This window comes from Ylistrum balloti, unplaced genomic scaffold (genome assembly GCF_031769215.1).
Source record: "Ylistrum balloti isolate Yb309-2 unplaced genomic scaffold, AGI_CSIRO_Ybal_v1 Utg370590, whole genome shotgun sequence".
Classification (NCBI taxonomy): Eukaryota; Metazoa; Mollusca; class Bivalvia; order Pectinida; family Pectinidae; genus Ylistrum; species Ylistrum balloti.
The window spans coordinates 318,193-333,328 of NW_026782366.1; the positions used below are offsets into that span (position 1 = coordinate 318,193).

Here is a 15,136-nt window from a genome sequence, read left to right on the forward strand (position 1 = left end):
TTTGAATCAAGATTGTATTGATGTTGATATTTCCATTGTTGTTTTTCTTATCACAGAGAATGCTCTCCAGCTTGCTAAACCTGAAACCCCCATTATGGTTCCTTCCAACTGTTTCTCATCTCTCAATGTTGTCCCTATGCTAAATAGCCACTGATATCCCAGAGAGATGATACAATAATGTACTGGTTGATGCCTCAACTGAATAACGCTACTTTCAAACTATGAGATTCAAGTCCTAGTAAGTTTTCATGTCAAGATTTTGACTTTTTTAAAGCTCCAACAAAGTCCAAATATTTTCTGCCATTCTGGAGTTGCAGTCTTCCAAAGAAAGTTGAGAGCCTGCATGGTATGGAACACCTACACTGGCTCAGCTTTTACTTACAGCATGTGCTATAGGAGATTATCTCAGGCGCTTGACAAAAGAAACAACAACGGCTGTGCCTTAGCAATATATCACTATTTATCTATGAAAGTGTGACACAACAATCATTCAATATTCAAATAAATATCACTCACAACTCAGCACTTCAATTCTTAAATTCAGCATCAACAGTTGGTAGAAGTTGAGACAGTTCAGATTTCTTGTTATACACCAAAATTTTTGGATTTTCTTTACACATTTACTACATTTACAATTCATCATTCTTGTATAATTACAGGAAAAAGTGATAACTTACAGGACTAATATCATTAATAAATATTAATCAAGTTCTTTACTTTCCAATGCAAAAACTGAAATATTTGAGGATTCACTTTTCCTTTTGTCTTTTCAACAAAGAAATTTATCACTTATTTCATGGTGGAATCATTCAATTATGGTTTGACTTTATACTACATGAAAACTTATAAATTATATATTTATACAATAAAATTGTTGAAATGAAAACTTTCAATAATTTACTGTTACCATACACAGATCTGTAGCATAAACTTACTCTTAAAGCTTATAGTATATAAATCATCTGTCATACAACAAAAAACAAAACAAAAATTACTGAGTACCTATCCAGAAAACTCCTAATTCAGATGATTTTGCCTGGAATCAACGTGTCTAGACTTTCGAGGGTCCAATGTATATGGTGGTGAATCTTTCTTTTCCATGAATTATGAATTTCAAAAAAACACTTTCATCATTTGGTTTGTGAGTAATCTAGAATTGTACAAAATATGTATGACTCTATAAATCATTGATTGAACCATCTTCAAGAATATGATTGACCTATACGCAAACATCACAGACATTTCACAGATATTTCACATGATATTAACACTAACATCAATTAAATCAGGCTAGAACTACTGCAGACTAGAAGAGAATTAAGAGGATGTGTACCTTAAATGGCAGAAAAAATATTAGTAGAGAGTCAAAATATTAACTGAATAAGCAATGTTGAAAAAATCTCAGCAAATAATCAAAATATTAACAGATTAATTATATTGTGCATTGGCTATATATATCACAGTCATCTTAAAAACACTTTGCTCATGATAATGAATAGGATTATCTCCCTTGATCTTGTTTATCTGCTGCCCGAATCATGCACACACAACTTCTAGGAATGGATCACATGTTCATTGAAGCAAAAACTCGCGGATAGTTCTCAAAAAATCCCTACAATAAAATAAGAAAATGCAATAATATCAATGTCATCCAAGTTTTGATATATCTATAAGTTTTGATATATCTATAAGTATTGATATATCTGTCTATAAGATATTTTGTAGGTTTCACATGGCTTGTTGAGATAATTTCTAATCGTAACAAGATCTTGAATACATGTTATGCAAATGTAGCAAATCAATTTGACTGACACATTATTCTACAGCTGCAACCTGTCTAAAAACAATTAAACTACCTTATCAAATACTCAGCATACAGATTCAGAGTTGAGAGAATTTGTTTTTAACTGGTGGCATTGTTGAAGTTTTAATCAATTTTCAAAGTACCAAATTACTACTAATTGCAACCAAGTTTGAATTATTTCCAAATAAAAATGAATAAAATGTACTAAAAAGTTGTCATTTTACTATATCCAAACTGTGGTAAACTTCAGTTAGTGTTAGTCATAGGAAAGAAAATGAATCATTTTCACACTCAGAATACTATTCCATCTATGTATTATAGTATTTGATTCCTGCAAAGTTGCATGGATGTGAAGGTTTGACCTCTCCCGTCCCTAAAATCATTATAGAATCGAAATGTCATCTTAAGGTTATAAATTTGAATTAATTTTGTATTATTTCCAACTAATAAAGAATACAATATACTCAGAAGTAACATTTTCCTATACAAGCTATAGTCAACTTCATCCCCTCCCCAGGGGTGAACATGATGCCCCAGGGTCATGCATTCAAAACTTTGATAAAGCACCTTAAGATTCCTCAATCTAGAACATGTATATGTTTCCTGTATATCAGGATCTGAAGAAGATGATTGTGGAAATAATAGCAAATTTGTCCCTTTTTGGTCACCCCTCAATGATCCTGGTGTTGGGGAGCATATCCTTCACAATTTTGGTACATCTATTGGTATACTTGTCAGAGATGAAAGTGGCTGGCATTGGAAAAGGCAGAAATCCGCCGATCGGCGGAAATTTTTCATCTCTGTTGTAATTCAACTATAGCTTTCAAACGTTTGACTGATGTAAGAGTTATCTTCCTTCGTATTATCGATTTGACAATACCGGAAACTCAGTGCTCGTAACTGCTCAATGTTTAATTTTACAGTTTATAAGGGCATATAAATCGAAGGATTTAAAATCGGAGTTGATGAAGATTGCTTAAAAATAAAATGCATCATCAAGACATACCTAACCCCCCAACCCCTGAAATTTTCTCACCGGATTTGTATCGATCTCAAAAATGACCAAATTTGTCATGAAAAAGGCAGAAATCCGCCGATCAGCAGAAATTTTTCATCTCTGACTTGTACAATAACAGCAATGAGCAAAGTCCTATTTAAGTGTAAAATCAATAAGATCACTGCTAAAATAGGATGTTTACAGTGGGATATGTGTGCTAGCTTAGGAATTTTAGCTTCCCAGTGGACTTGTTCCATCAAATTAATGGTTGTGCATTATTGTAAATGAAATAAAGATTTCTTTTCATTTTTAGTAGACATATGTATCTGTTAAAAAAAATAGAAATGTTATCAATTTTACAACAATTGTGAAACAAGTTATTTCAAATTATGCTAATCACTCGGCCCGGATGTAAGCACGCAAGGGGTGTTCAAAAGACACACACATGAATATCACTATTTAATACAATTTCAGAATCTGATATATTAGAGATATTGTAGAATTAAACAGCATCATACAGCTGACGGACCAATTAAAACCTGGTAAGGAAGATTTTTCTTTATGTTGTTTTTCTTTCGTTATTTTCTTTTTCTGTATTGCGATGTGTATCGTAATTTAGATCTTGTATCAAATATGTATCATTTTGTGAAAAAATATAGCCCTACTTGGGACCTTGACTCAGGTGGCCCAATAAGCAAATACTTTTAGCACAAATGTACTCAGCATTATGTTTATTCATCTTTCAGGACTATTTGTCCTGATTCCTCTAACCTGTCCCCACATGGTGAAATGGGGAGATGAAGTGTTATGTTTGGATTCAGACTTACCTGGAATAACTGAATACCCTGGTAGATACTAGAAGTACAGCACATCTCACGGATAGAATGCATGCTAAGCTGTGGTGACCCAATATCAATGGTTGGCATCCCCAACTTGGCTGACATGATTGGGCCAATGGTGGAACCACATGGGGAGTCATTCCTCACCACAAAGTCCTAACATATAACAGAAAAATGTCATCAACACTCGGAGAAATGTTGCTTTAATCTTTTACATTACATCCCTTAGTATCAAGAATGTGCAAACACATTAACAGCTACACATACAAAATAACTTAATTATGGTAAGATACTAAGTGGATTACTCTAATTTCACTTGACAACAAAAAGGATTTCACCCTCACAGCATAATTACTAAGCAATAAATATCACTCAATGTTCAGATCATGGTGTCCTCTTTATACATTCAAGGTAATTTTTTACTAGATTTGGGTAGCATAAGTATTCATACAAATAACCAGCACATAATTAACTTTTTTTAAAAAAGATTTTGTCTAAAAAAGTCAATTTGATTTTATCATTGTAGTCTTTCGATATTACTGACGGTCAATCATAGCTATGTACTAGTTTAGTATGTCTCTCCACCAAGAGTCTAAGATTCCTCTGACAACCCATAATCAGCTGATAACACACAGATAATGTAAAGTTGTGGATTTGAGCTAGGTACAGGTTTTATAACTTTAGATGTTCCTTTGAAAGATTTCAACAGAAAACCACAAATCATATCCACATAGTTCCAAGTTCCAAACATGACATAAAACTTGTACCAAAACAGAGTAAAATGTGATTTCTGTGTCTGTGACATTTATCACAGGCTTATTAATGGTCTCTTACCTGTAATGGCACCCCAGCAGTCTTAGCCACCTCTCTCAGAATAGCGGTGGTAATGGCAGTTGTTGCATAACGCTGATTAGAATTAAACTTTACCACATATCCCTGTTATAGAAAAGAAACCCACGTCATTCTGTCTTTTATCTTGTATAAGGATGAGGAGGGGAACTAAATTAAACATATTATTAAATATAGCGTATGTAACTGTTTACAAATAACTGTGAACTCTTGATACAATATTCAACTTTGAATTTGTCATACGTCGATGTAACTTGATAAAATCAAACTTGTGCTGAGGATATAAAATGATTCATTGACACTGAAAGCTTGTAACATCAATACATTATTATCATTTTGATCTTTAAGTCTTAAAAAAATAACTTACCACCTTGTCCATCACTCACATAAATGTATTATGGTAGTTATATCATGTTCTACACTGCATGTCTGGGAGATCAATGTAACATTCTCATAGTGTTTGTGACAAATATCAATATAATGTATTACACTGCAGGTCTCGCAGATCAATGTGACATTCCCATAGTGTTTGTGACAAATATCAATATAATGTATTACACTGCAGGTCTCGCAGATCAATGTGACATTCTCATATTGTTTGTGACAAATATCAATATAATGTATTACACAGCAGGTCTCGGAGATCAATGTGACATTCTCATAATGATACCCATGTGTTTGTGACAAATATCAATATCAATAACAGGCTAAACCTTTGATCGTAGAATATAGACCTTACCTTGTGTAATCCTGGCTGATGATTACTCTCATGCTTTTCACTGAAATGGGATATAAAGTGTTCTTTCAATCAATTGCAAATTCATAGAAAATCAATTTCTCAGAGCAATGTTCCCAGCTGCTATATCAACTTTCACATAAACAACATCAAACTGAATTATTTTAATCCTTAGTTTTGTAAATATATCCAGCGGGAGGTGTGAACAGATAATCTAATTTTGTTGACAAGTATTAGTATTCCTTACGCAAATTGATGTAAAAAGTGGAAACAGAAAATATTACAGGTTTAAATACTTACGCATAGTTGGGATGAACTGCATGGGCCTGGTCTACACTCATCATGTAGGATTTGGGCATTGACTCTTCAAATGCTGTGCTGCTCCCTCCAGCACTGAGGCGGCGGAGAACAAGCTCCTGGAGAGTGGATGCTGCACCCTGCGCACTCTGGGACCCCACCTACAGATACAAATTAATAAATTATAAATTGACTTGTGTTTACATCTACAGCCACTCTATGGCTATAGCAAAATTGAGAATATCAATGTTTTGCAACTGTGTAATTGGGAATACATGTAACATCCATGCACTGAGGCTTCAAATTGACTGTGATATGGGAAATTCAAACTTGGTTCAGAAAATGTGAAATTAACAAAAATTCACACCATAAAACATGTACACATTGACTTTGGGCCCATCGTAAATAACAAGTCCATTGGTTTGAAGAAATTTGAAATCAAAATATTACATTATTGTATACATTTAAAAAAAACCTGAATATCAATTCTGACAGACTATAAGAAAGTGAAAACTGTCATACAGAGCCCCCATCAATCACTTGCAGTGGTGACATGTACAGCTTACCTCTTCGTTGTCAAACAAACAGATGAGACGGATGTTTGGGTCTTCACTCAGGCTGTTCCCAATGCATGACTCAATCAAAGCCTACAATAGAGGAAAACAGATGAGCCATATGACAGCTGTACATTTACAAAAGTGTATCGCGCTGTAGATTTATTCTTTGTTCTTAAACTTACCCCCCAACCACCCACAATGGAGTAAAACAAATTGTATGTCCTATTAACATTCACACCATCAATCATTTAACAAGGTAGAAGTATAATTTACAGAAATTCATGATGAAGTCTCCAGGAAAACATCCTGCTAATCAATGGCTTCATAACATTTTGTTTTATTTATTTGTTTTTTTTTTAGTTGCTCTTGCTTGTTCAAATTTATGGTCAAACCAAATTCGGAGTATGACTTTCATTTCATGAAACTGACCTAAATATTTCAATTGCATGAACTTAGCTAATTACTAACCAGATGCCAAATGGGCCCTTTTCTAAAATCATGGCTTGGGGATTTGGTCATTCAGAACTGAGAAAGTTTTAATACACTTGACCCCTGTGACCCTGAAAGTGGTCAAGGCCATTCTATAGTCCTTCACTAAAGAATGCTCTTTGTCTAAAGTCATGACACTGGGCCTTCTCTTCATTTAGAAGTTGAATGAAAAGCGAAAAACATTTTACTCCTTGACAAATACAATAATTAATCTAGACTTTTTGTGATTCAGAAAAACCACATTTGAAAGCCCTTCATGCCAGCATTCTACTGATGCATTATCTCTGTTGCTTGCATGGCTTACATGGATCCCAAATGAAGAAACTGTTTTCCTACTCTTTTTTTTATCCATTGCTTCATTCTGGATTCATTTTAATTTCAACTTGTGGAAAACATTACCTCAGTTGCACAATAAGCATTTAGAAGGTTGTCCAGTCGTGGTGCAAAAATGAACTCCTCTAGAATTCCACCGATGGCCTGTAATATCAAGTCATTGTTAGTATGAGATCATTAATGAACTTAAATAGTTTAAATCTATGTGTCATTTTTCCCCATCTATATTTATTCTTTGTTGCCCTTGATATCTATGAAGACCACCTTGAAACTATGGAGCTCAGGGAACAATCTGATCATAAATATCAGAGAAAACCTAATACATGTATACCATCTGGATACAAGGGTAAGTGACAATACTTACAATACTTTGTGAAAGGTTTCTAAAAGTAATGTTTATCACTTAAATCTATGACATTCATTAAAGTAGACTTGCTATATACATATTACATAAACTGATTTCATATATAAATGTTTATTTGTAATCAAGGATTAGTTGCTAGATGGTGTTGTTAACGATGGTGCTGAGATGATCACCACTTCTTTACACAGGCAAAAAAACTTACAGCTGGTTGTGTGTCTGCGAGACAGAGTTCAAAGTCCAACATTTGATCTGGCTGGATATCGAGTTCATCACAAATCAACTTCACTAGTAATGGCTGATGTTTAAGGCACTGTTAAAAATAATGATAAAAACTGGGCACACTTCTACTTTGTATATTGCCTCAATGTTGATATCACCAACTTGCTACATCTCTACCTTGTGTGTTGTTTCAATGTAGGAAGCACAAACTTGATAATCTTCTACAGTGAACGATATTTCAATGTAGATAACACAAACTTGGTATTTGTCTTATTTGATAGAATTCACTTTACAAGTTAAATGGGTGATTACAGGTGTACTTTTATCAACAAAGGGAGTTAAGGTAAAGCACACCATTCTTAGGTGTGTAAGAGATACCCCTCTCATCAGTGGACATACAAAAGAATAAATGTAATTATCTGATTTGACAAGTAGAGTTTAACACAACAGTATACTATAATCCTGTGGATATATATCATAGCTATTTATGTAGTTACAATATAAACAATTATCAGAAAGCAGTAGATCTAAGAATTATTTAATGAACTTTCTGGGGAGAGGCACTGTAGGACTTGTTTTGTGAAATCAACTGAATCAACATATCATAAACAAACAAATCTGGTATTCATAGAGACAAGAAACCAGAACTTTCGACCTTTGGACATTAAAGAGCAATCCTATGTAAGTAATTTTGGTGAAGAAGCACTGTATCAAATTTGTGTTGAACAGGCCACCCAAACCAAAAATTGAAACAGAAGTTGGATGAATGGATACAAGTTATTTCGTTTAACACAAATCTGGTAGATCATGTCACACCCAGTCCAGTTTCTGCTTTTGTACTGTGCTTGACAAATTTAAAAGCTACATTACTCTGCTGATATAAAGTACCTGGTTGTCACTGATTTACATTCTTGCTTCACTTATCAAGTATAATAATAAACATTTGAAGGCAGCAATGTATCAAAATGTTTGATTGGTTATGATTTTGAAAGTGACCTTTCAAAATAGTTGGTTTCTCTAGTCAGGTCCTTCTGTACAAAGAACTGTATTTACCTGGGGAGTGAAGCCTGGAACATTAGTCTCAGAAATCCCAGAATCACCTTGGAGTTCTGCCTGTACAGCTGTAGCAAGGACAGGACATCTGTAGAACAAAGAACCCAACTTCAGCGAGAGCAAATAAAAAGATATTGATGAACTATCATGACTATGAAAATGGCACTGTCTATAGATCCTTTGGTTTTCAAACAGGCTCCAACTCTTTACATCACAGAATTAAATCCAAAATGACACATAAGTTCTCCTTCTCATCCAAAATGACACACAATTTCTCCGTCCTATCATTTGGCTGGATAACAAAACTTATTCACGAATATGACATTGTACAGTGCTTATCTTCTATTCGGCTCCAGTGGTGTACAATATTTGAAAAAGCCCAACCAATTTTTGGTAATAATGCCCAAAATCTCTGACAACCATGTAGAGAGTACTTATCCCATTACTATAAAATCTGTTATCAAAGCGTATGTTCCATAACGTTCAGATATTTCAACAGTTGAAATAAAATTTCACATCATTTAAAGCTCTTCTCATTAAATGAAACTCTTTTTAATTAATTAATTGATTTAAAAGGTTTTATGTCCACTGTCCTAATTCATATTTCTTCCAATTATACCCCGTTATGTACCCCACTCTGATAAAGAACCCTCTGATTCACATACACACACACACACTAAAATGGTGGATATTTGAAGCAGAGAATAAGGTAGTCATGTTGTTCAGGTTTCTAAATACCATACAAAGACAATCAAATTATACACCATAACATCGCTTACACATGCGTTTCCTTGTTGGGGCCGAACTTTTCGTTGTGATCTCTCATCAGGTGGATACATATATTGGGCACACGAAGGATTGGACGCTCAACATGTATAAGGCGATGATCAATCTTGTCCTTGTTCTGATGAAAGAAAAAAAAATCTCAGTAAAACCAATCTCTTGGTGTGTCATCAAAGGATAGCTCTTATATTTCTGTCAATGTAACAGAAAATTTGTTAACCCACACCTGGAGTTGTGTTTAAATATCACCAACACAGAAAGATACAGGTAAACTATCATACCCTTGCAGGCAGTTGGCCAAACACTAGTCATATTTTGGTGAAAGTGTATATTGTCAGAAATAAATGCCAAGTATGATGATATCTGATAAATGCAAATACATTGCAGGTAATGGAAATCATGTTTATATTTATTTTGCCTGTGCAGTAAATGCCATTTGATATCCTCTAACCAAACAAACTAAATCTCAATATCATCACTCAAGCTATGTTATTTAATAAACATACCCTGACAAGCACACGTCCAGCAATAGTTAGGTCTCGGTCAAACCATGTGTGCCAGATACCTCCACCATAACACTCAACACCAACCATCTGGTACCCAACCTTGTTCTTTTTAGAATCAGGTTTCACCTGACAAGAAAACAGTTTGGTTTATTACCTTTTTTTTCTTACATAAGTACGTCAGAGAGTTTAATCAGTTTAATTTAGGAAAAGGTCGATTCTCTGACGAAAAATCCTTGATACATATTCATTATCATGGCATTTTTTTCCTTTTCAAATCTGAAAATTAAAAAGTTGATGGACAGTTTGCAAATCTGTGTATTGTAGTTTGTTTGCTATGGAAGACATACAGTACATATTCGAAATAAATACAATCACTGATCTGTACTTTATACCTTCAGACAAGGACTATCTGTGTGAGCTCCAACTATACTGAAACCATTGCCTGGCTTAAATTTTCCACCGACAGCAAATGCAATGATAGTGGACTTGTTTCTGGTCAGAAAATACTGCAAGACAAATTTATTTACATGTCACCAACACAATGAACCATCTAAACAATATTAAATACACAATAATATATCTCATTAACTGCATTATCATTATACTCTACCACATATCATGAAGTGCACTAACTCATACATTTCCATTTGAAGATATGAGATGTAAATGATGTGGATTTTTTATTTATAGTTTGAAATCATCGATTAATATGAATTTATGAGATTTTATAGCAAAGGGAGATAAATTTGATAGAAGGTCTTGTTTCTATATATTACATTCTTGTACCAAAAATCAATGAACCATGACTATCATTCAATGGTTCCTTTTATCCTGATTTTGTATAAAAATAAACAAAAACAATATTGCTCTGCATCACTAAATCATTTATTACATGCACTAAAAACATCCTTCCTGGGGACCCCACTTTTGAAAAATCTATATGCAGTATTATCATTGTTGTTCCGCTGACTCCTACAAAGTATATGAATACATTGTGCAATGTAGTCAGAATAGAATGCATTATTTCTCAAATCCTCATTAGGTAATAAGATCAACCAGTGGTGAGATTTTGGTAACTTTATCAAAAAAAGAAAACAAAAACTGTGCTTGTCTTCTTACCTTCTGTTGTGGTTTAATGTCCCATGCCTGAGTTTCTTGTAATTCCTTAAATCCAGACCTCAGCAGCATTTTGGAAACCTCATCTACAGCTGTCAATAAAGACAGTAAAAGGCAAATTGATCAGAAATCTCTTGATCTTCAAAGTCACTGCTTGAAATTCCATCACAGTCAAAAGTAAAGATCATGTCAAAAGATTTTTTTCCCATATCAAAAATGATGTTTACTTCTTTTCAATATTGCAATATCAAAAAGCACCATCAATATCTGTACTGGCAAATCACTGCTTATTCTGAAAACCAATATCAGAGATCAGTCAGGGATATCCCTGTTGTTTCATAAGAATTCTCTCAGTACCAGAAGTAAATATATCATTATTTACCATGAAAAGGGGACGGACTCTTGTTGATGTAGTTGATAAATTGCTTGGCTGCACCCAACACAGTTTCCTTGGAGGCCGCCTACAACAATTAATTATGTTTTAATCATCTAGCATCTAGCTGTCAATTTAAGATTTGTGGTATAAAAAATTACAATTTAATTAAGTGTCTGATATTTTCTTGATACATAACATTAACAGCACCACACATCAGCATACAGCATCTAGCTTCAAAAACCTGATCAATTACACTATCCCAGTCTCCATTATCAAAACAAGAGGCCCATAAGGCTTGTATCACTTATCTGGTGTTGGTTGGCTGGATTTTTTTTTATTCAAACTCAAGGAAAATGAATTTGAATGGTTTATATATATTTCTTCTATTAGTTCCCACCCCTCTGCTCTCATGGGGGTCAGTGAAACCAATTATAATAGTCTCCTTCACCTAAGAATGCTTCAGACCAAATTGGGATAGAATCCTGTCATTCTTACGGAAGAAAAAGGAAATATCTTGAAGAATTACTCTGTTTCCCCATTGAGTACCATTCCTCCTACACCTGGGGGCAAAGACCAATTGTTTACACAAAGCTGATTCCTCTTCACCTGAGGATGTTTCGAATCAAACTGTGACAGAATCCTGACATTCTCACAGAAAAAAAGACTTAAAAGAATTTCACAAGTTCCCTTTTTGGCCCCACCCCATGGGGTCCAGACACAGTGTATATAAAATTGATTCTTTTCTTCCAAAGCGGCACAGAATTCTGATATTGCTACAAAAGAAGAATTTTCAAGAATTTGCTCTGTTGCCTTGTTGTGCCCTGCCCCTCTGGCGCCAGGGGGCCAAGACCCATAATTCATACAAAATTGATTTCTTTCATTCAAGGGTACTTCAGACGAAATTATGATAAAATCTAATCATTCCTACAGAAGAAGAAGGGTAAAGAATTTGCTTAATTTCCCCTTTTAGCCCCTGTTCCTCATGCCCCAGATGGTTCAGGCTCACCATTTATACTAAATCTGGTCAAAATCTGCTTGATCATTCATAACTAATAACAATTTACAGAAAATATTGACGGAAAAGCTCACTTGGCCCTTCATGACAGCCAGGTGACTTAAAAAAGCAACATTTAAGAAATATCTTGTAGTTCAACAACACATAACTGACTATGCCTTACATGTTTTTATTTTTTCAACTCTTGTTGTACTACTTTTGACACTGTCACTTAGAGTCAGAGGTTTAATAAAATTACTCAAATCGCCATAACTTATCTTACTGGTTATCTATTCATTCAGAAGGGCTTGTCTAGATGAGTTAATTCAATATCCACTCTGATAGGGGCATCATATTACACTTCAATATATGCCCAGTAGTCAATAGGTATTTATCTAGACATGCTCCTGTGACTGATAATGTATAACAATAACAGACTTACAAATGTGTAACTTGGTACCAAAATTTGTTTTTTCATCAGTACTGACAGAACTTTCATCAGTACTGAAACAACTTCTGTAAGTAATGAAACTTCCTAATGGGTATTGTACCATACACACAGACACCTAAGCATCATACTTTGTTTGCCAAGCTCTGTCAATGAATTTCAACCAATCGTACATAAATCAATTGAAATGTGGATATTCTATAAGATTTATCAAAATTAACTAGCCAGTGAAACAAAGCATATTTCTAAAAATGTATCAACAGATACGCCATCAAATTCGCTCACCTAAAAATGAGAAATGTATATTTGAAATGTGACTGCACTTTCATTTCTGATGACATCACTACACCAAATACTTCAGCTTATAGTGGCCAAGAAGTACACATATGACAAAAATCATTATTTGAACAGGAATGATTTTGATTAAAACATTTTTGAAAAATCAAAATCAAATCATAGTGCAAAAGGAAAATTTTTTGTGCACTGAAAGTGCAATCTTGTTAACAAAGTTGCTAAAAATGCAGGAGGTTGAAGTTAGAAATTTAGTAGGAAACAATAGCTGACAATTGTATCATATGTTCCTTTGTAACTTTATTTTTATTTTACTGGAAAGCTAGACATCCTTGCAGCAAAATTCCACAGTGAGAGCTATAATTAGATGCATGCATCTATTTCTCAATAAAACAGGATTGGCTCAATAATCTGTAATTAATTGCTCACACAAGAGCCAGGACATAGCATGTCAACAAGTTTATTAAAAAATTTCACATATATTTATCATATGGTGTTAATTACAGCTATTTGGAGGTGTACATTGAACTTTTTTTATGTATTTCTCCTTATCAGCCTGTAGAGATGGGTTAAGCCATTAAAAATTAAAAGATTTCGTACATTGATTTACATGACTATAATTAAAATTTGATTGTCACAAGTAGATTAACATTATTGAAAATGCTAGTTTGATGAAATTCCAAGTGTTTTAAATTATACTATGAACTGTCTATGCCATATCCAGACAAAACAAAATGCTAAAGAATCTGTGTTTTTGGCTTCACTTGTCTAAAATGCAAAGCGTGTCAAAAGGTTATTTGATAACTCCCACACAGATTAGGTGTCTGGTGTTAGTTACTATATAAAGACTGCAAGTTGCATTGTGTAAGGGAAGTTGTCTGAGTCATGTCCTGGTCATGTGCATTTCATCATTCTGCTTGTCTATGCTTGCATTACATAAAGAGATTATTGTGTTTAGTTCCGGTCTATTCATAGGCCAAAACTTGTTGATTTACTCAAACTAAACTCTTTGTAAAGTGTCAAAGACCTGTTTTTTTTTTTACATTTCAAAATTAAGTTTCGTTTTTTTTATAAGGACTTTTGCATCAAGACGAAAATAAATTGCCATCTAAAATGCCATTGGCATCTTTTTCCCTGAATAAGGAAATATTTTTAGGTAAACATCTTAATTTAACAAACTTTTAAAATAAAGTTTTTTCATCAGTTGGTCTACAACTCGCTAGTTGCTTCAATCCGTGGATGCAGGGTCACAATGTTTTTTTTATAATATAATTATAGAGCTTCTGTAAACTAAACGGAAAATGAATTTTAACCATAACAATATAATTTTGAGTCTGGTGAAGAGAAACACTGTGTGTCCCTGTTCCGGAAACATTACTATACTATACTATACTATACTATTGTATATTTTGTTGTTTATCCCACTGGTACCCGATAACTGGATTAATTAATTGATTAACTAAAAAAACACCAATTTATTGACATGTTCCCTTCGTCTATAAAATGTGAAAGACATCAGGTACCCGAGAACTGAATTAATTAATTGATTAAGTTAAAAAAAAAACACCAATTTATTGACAAGTACACTTAGTCTATCAATTAATTAATCCACTTCTCGGGTACCTGTGGTTTATCCCTACCGACTCCTAAATACATAGCGGTCGCGAACCGTTGTCTACACGATACAGTACAATCATTTCTACATAAAGTATGATGTCTAAGTTGGTGGTTTAATCAATATCTTTCCGATCAGTGAACGATCTTAATGCAACACGACTACAAGATTTCAAAACTAATTCTAACACACTGAAAATTGTAACCATTGTTGCTTGTAAACAGACGCCGCCCAACGTCATGTGACACAACAGAGGTAAGACTGGTTCCAGCAAACTCTGAATGACATTTGTGAAACCGAAAATAATTTGAGTTTATGAGCGAACGTATTAACGTGTTAAGATGTGACGACATTGCAGTAGGCTAAGATAATTAATTCTGTGAATGCTATAAAGAAATTAACAGCTTACCATTTTCTTGTCCACTCTTCTGTGATGGAGATAATTTCCTGGAAATTGATTTCGGCGTCAT

The 15,136-nt window shown here is 33.9% G+C and overlaps 1 protein-coding gene across 1 annotated transcript; it reads right to left on the reverse strand.

Annotated features, from left to right (window-relative positions):
* Window positions 1-1,249: 1,249 nt before the first annotated feature.
* Window positions 1,250-15,121, reverse strand: LOC132556776 (aspartyl aminopeptidase-like). The gene is made up of 15 exons (XM_060221218.1): window positions 15,076-15,121; window positions 11,325-11,403; window positions 10,946-11,034; window positions 10,219-10,332; window positions 9,827-9,952; window positions 9,317-9,441; window positions 8,538-8,625; window positions 7,468-7,575; window positions 6,968-7,045; window positions 6,089-6,169; window positions 5,526-5,683; window positions 5,229-5,268; window positions 4,475-4,576; window positions 3,629-3,796; window positions 1,250-1,612 (listed from the first exon to the last, which is right to left on the reverse strand). The coding sequence occupies exons 1-15, from the start codon at window positions 15,076-15,078 to the stop codon at window positions 1,565-1,567; spliced, it is 1,407 nt and encodes a 468-aa protein (XP_060077201.1). The 5' UTR covers window positions 15,079-15,121; the 3' UTR covers window positions 1,250-1,564.
* Between the last annotated feature and the right edge of the window lie 15 nt (window positions 15,122-15,136).

Excerpts from the sequence above, each read along its gene's own strand:
- LOC132556776 (XM_060221218.1), bottom strand. Across the intron at positions 10,333-10,945 it reads ACATTAAACCACAACAGAAG|TATTTTCTGACCAGAAACAA; the intron begins GTAAGAAGACAA and ends TTTGTCTTGCAG. Across the intron at positions 4,577-5,228 it reads ATCAGCCAGGATTACACAAG|GGATATGTGGTAAAGTTTAA; the intron begins GTAAGGTCTATA and ends TTTCTATAACAG.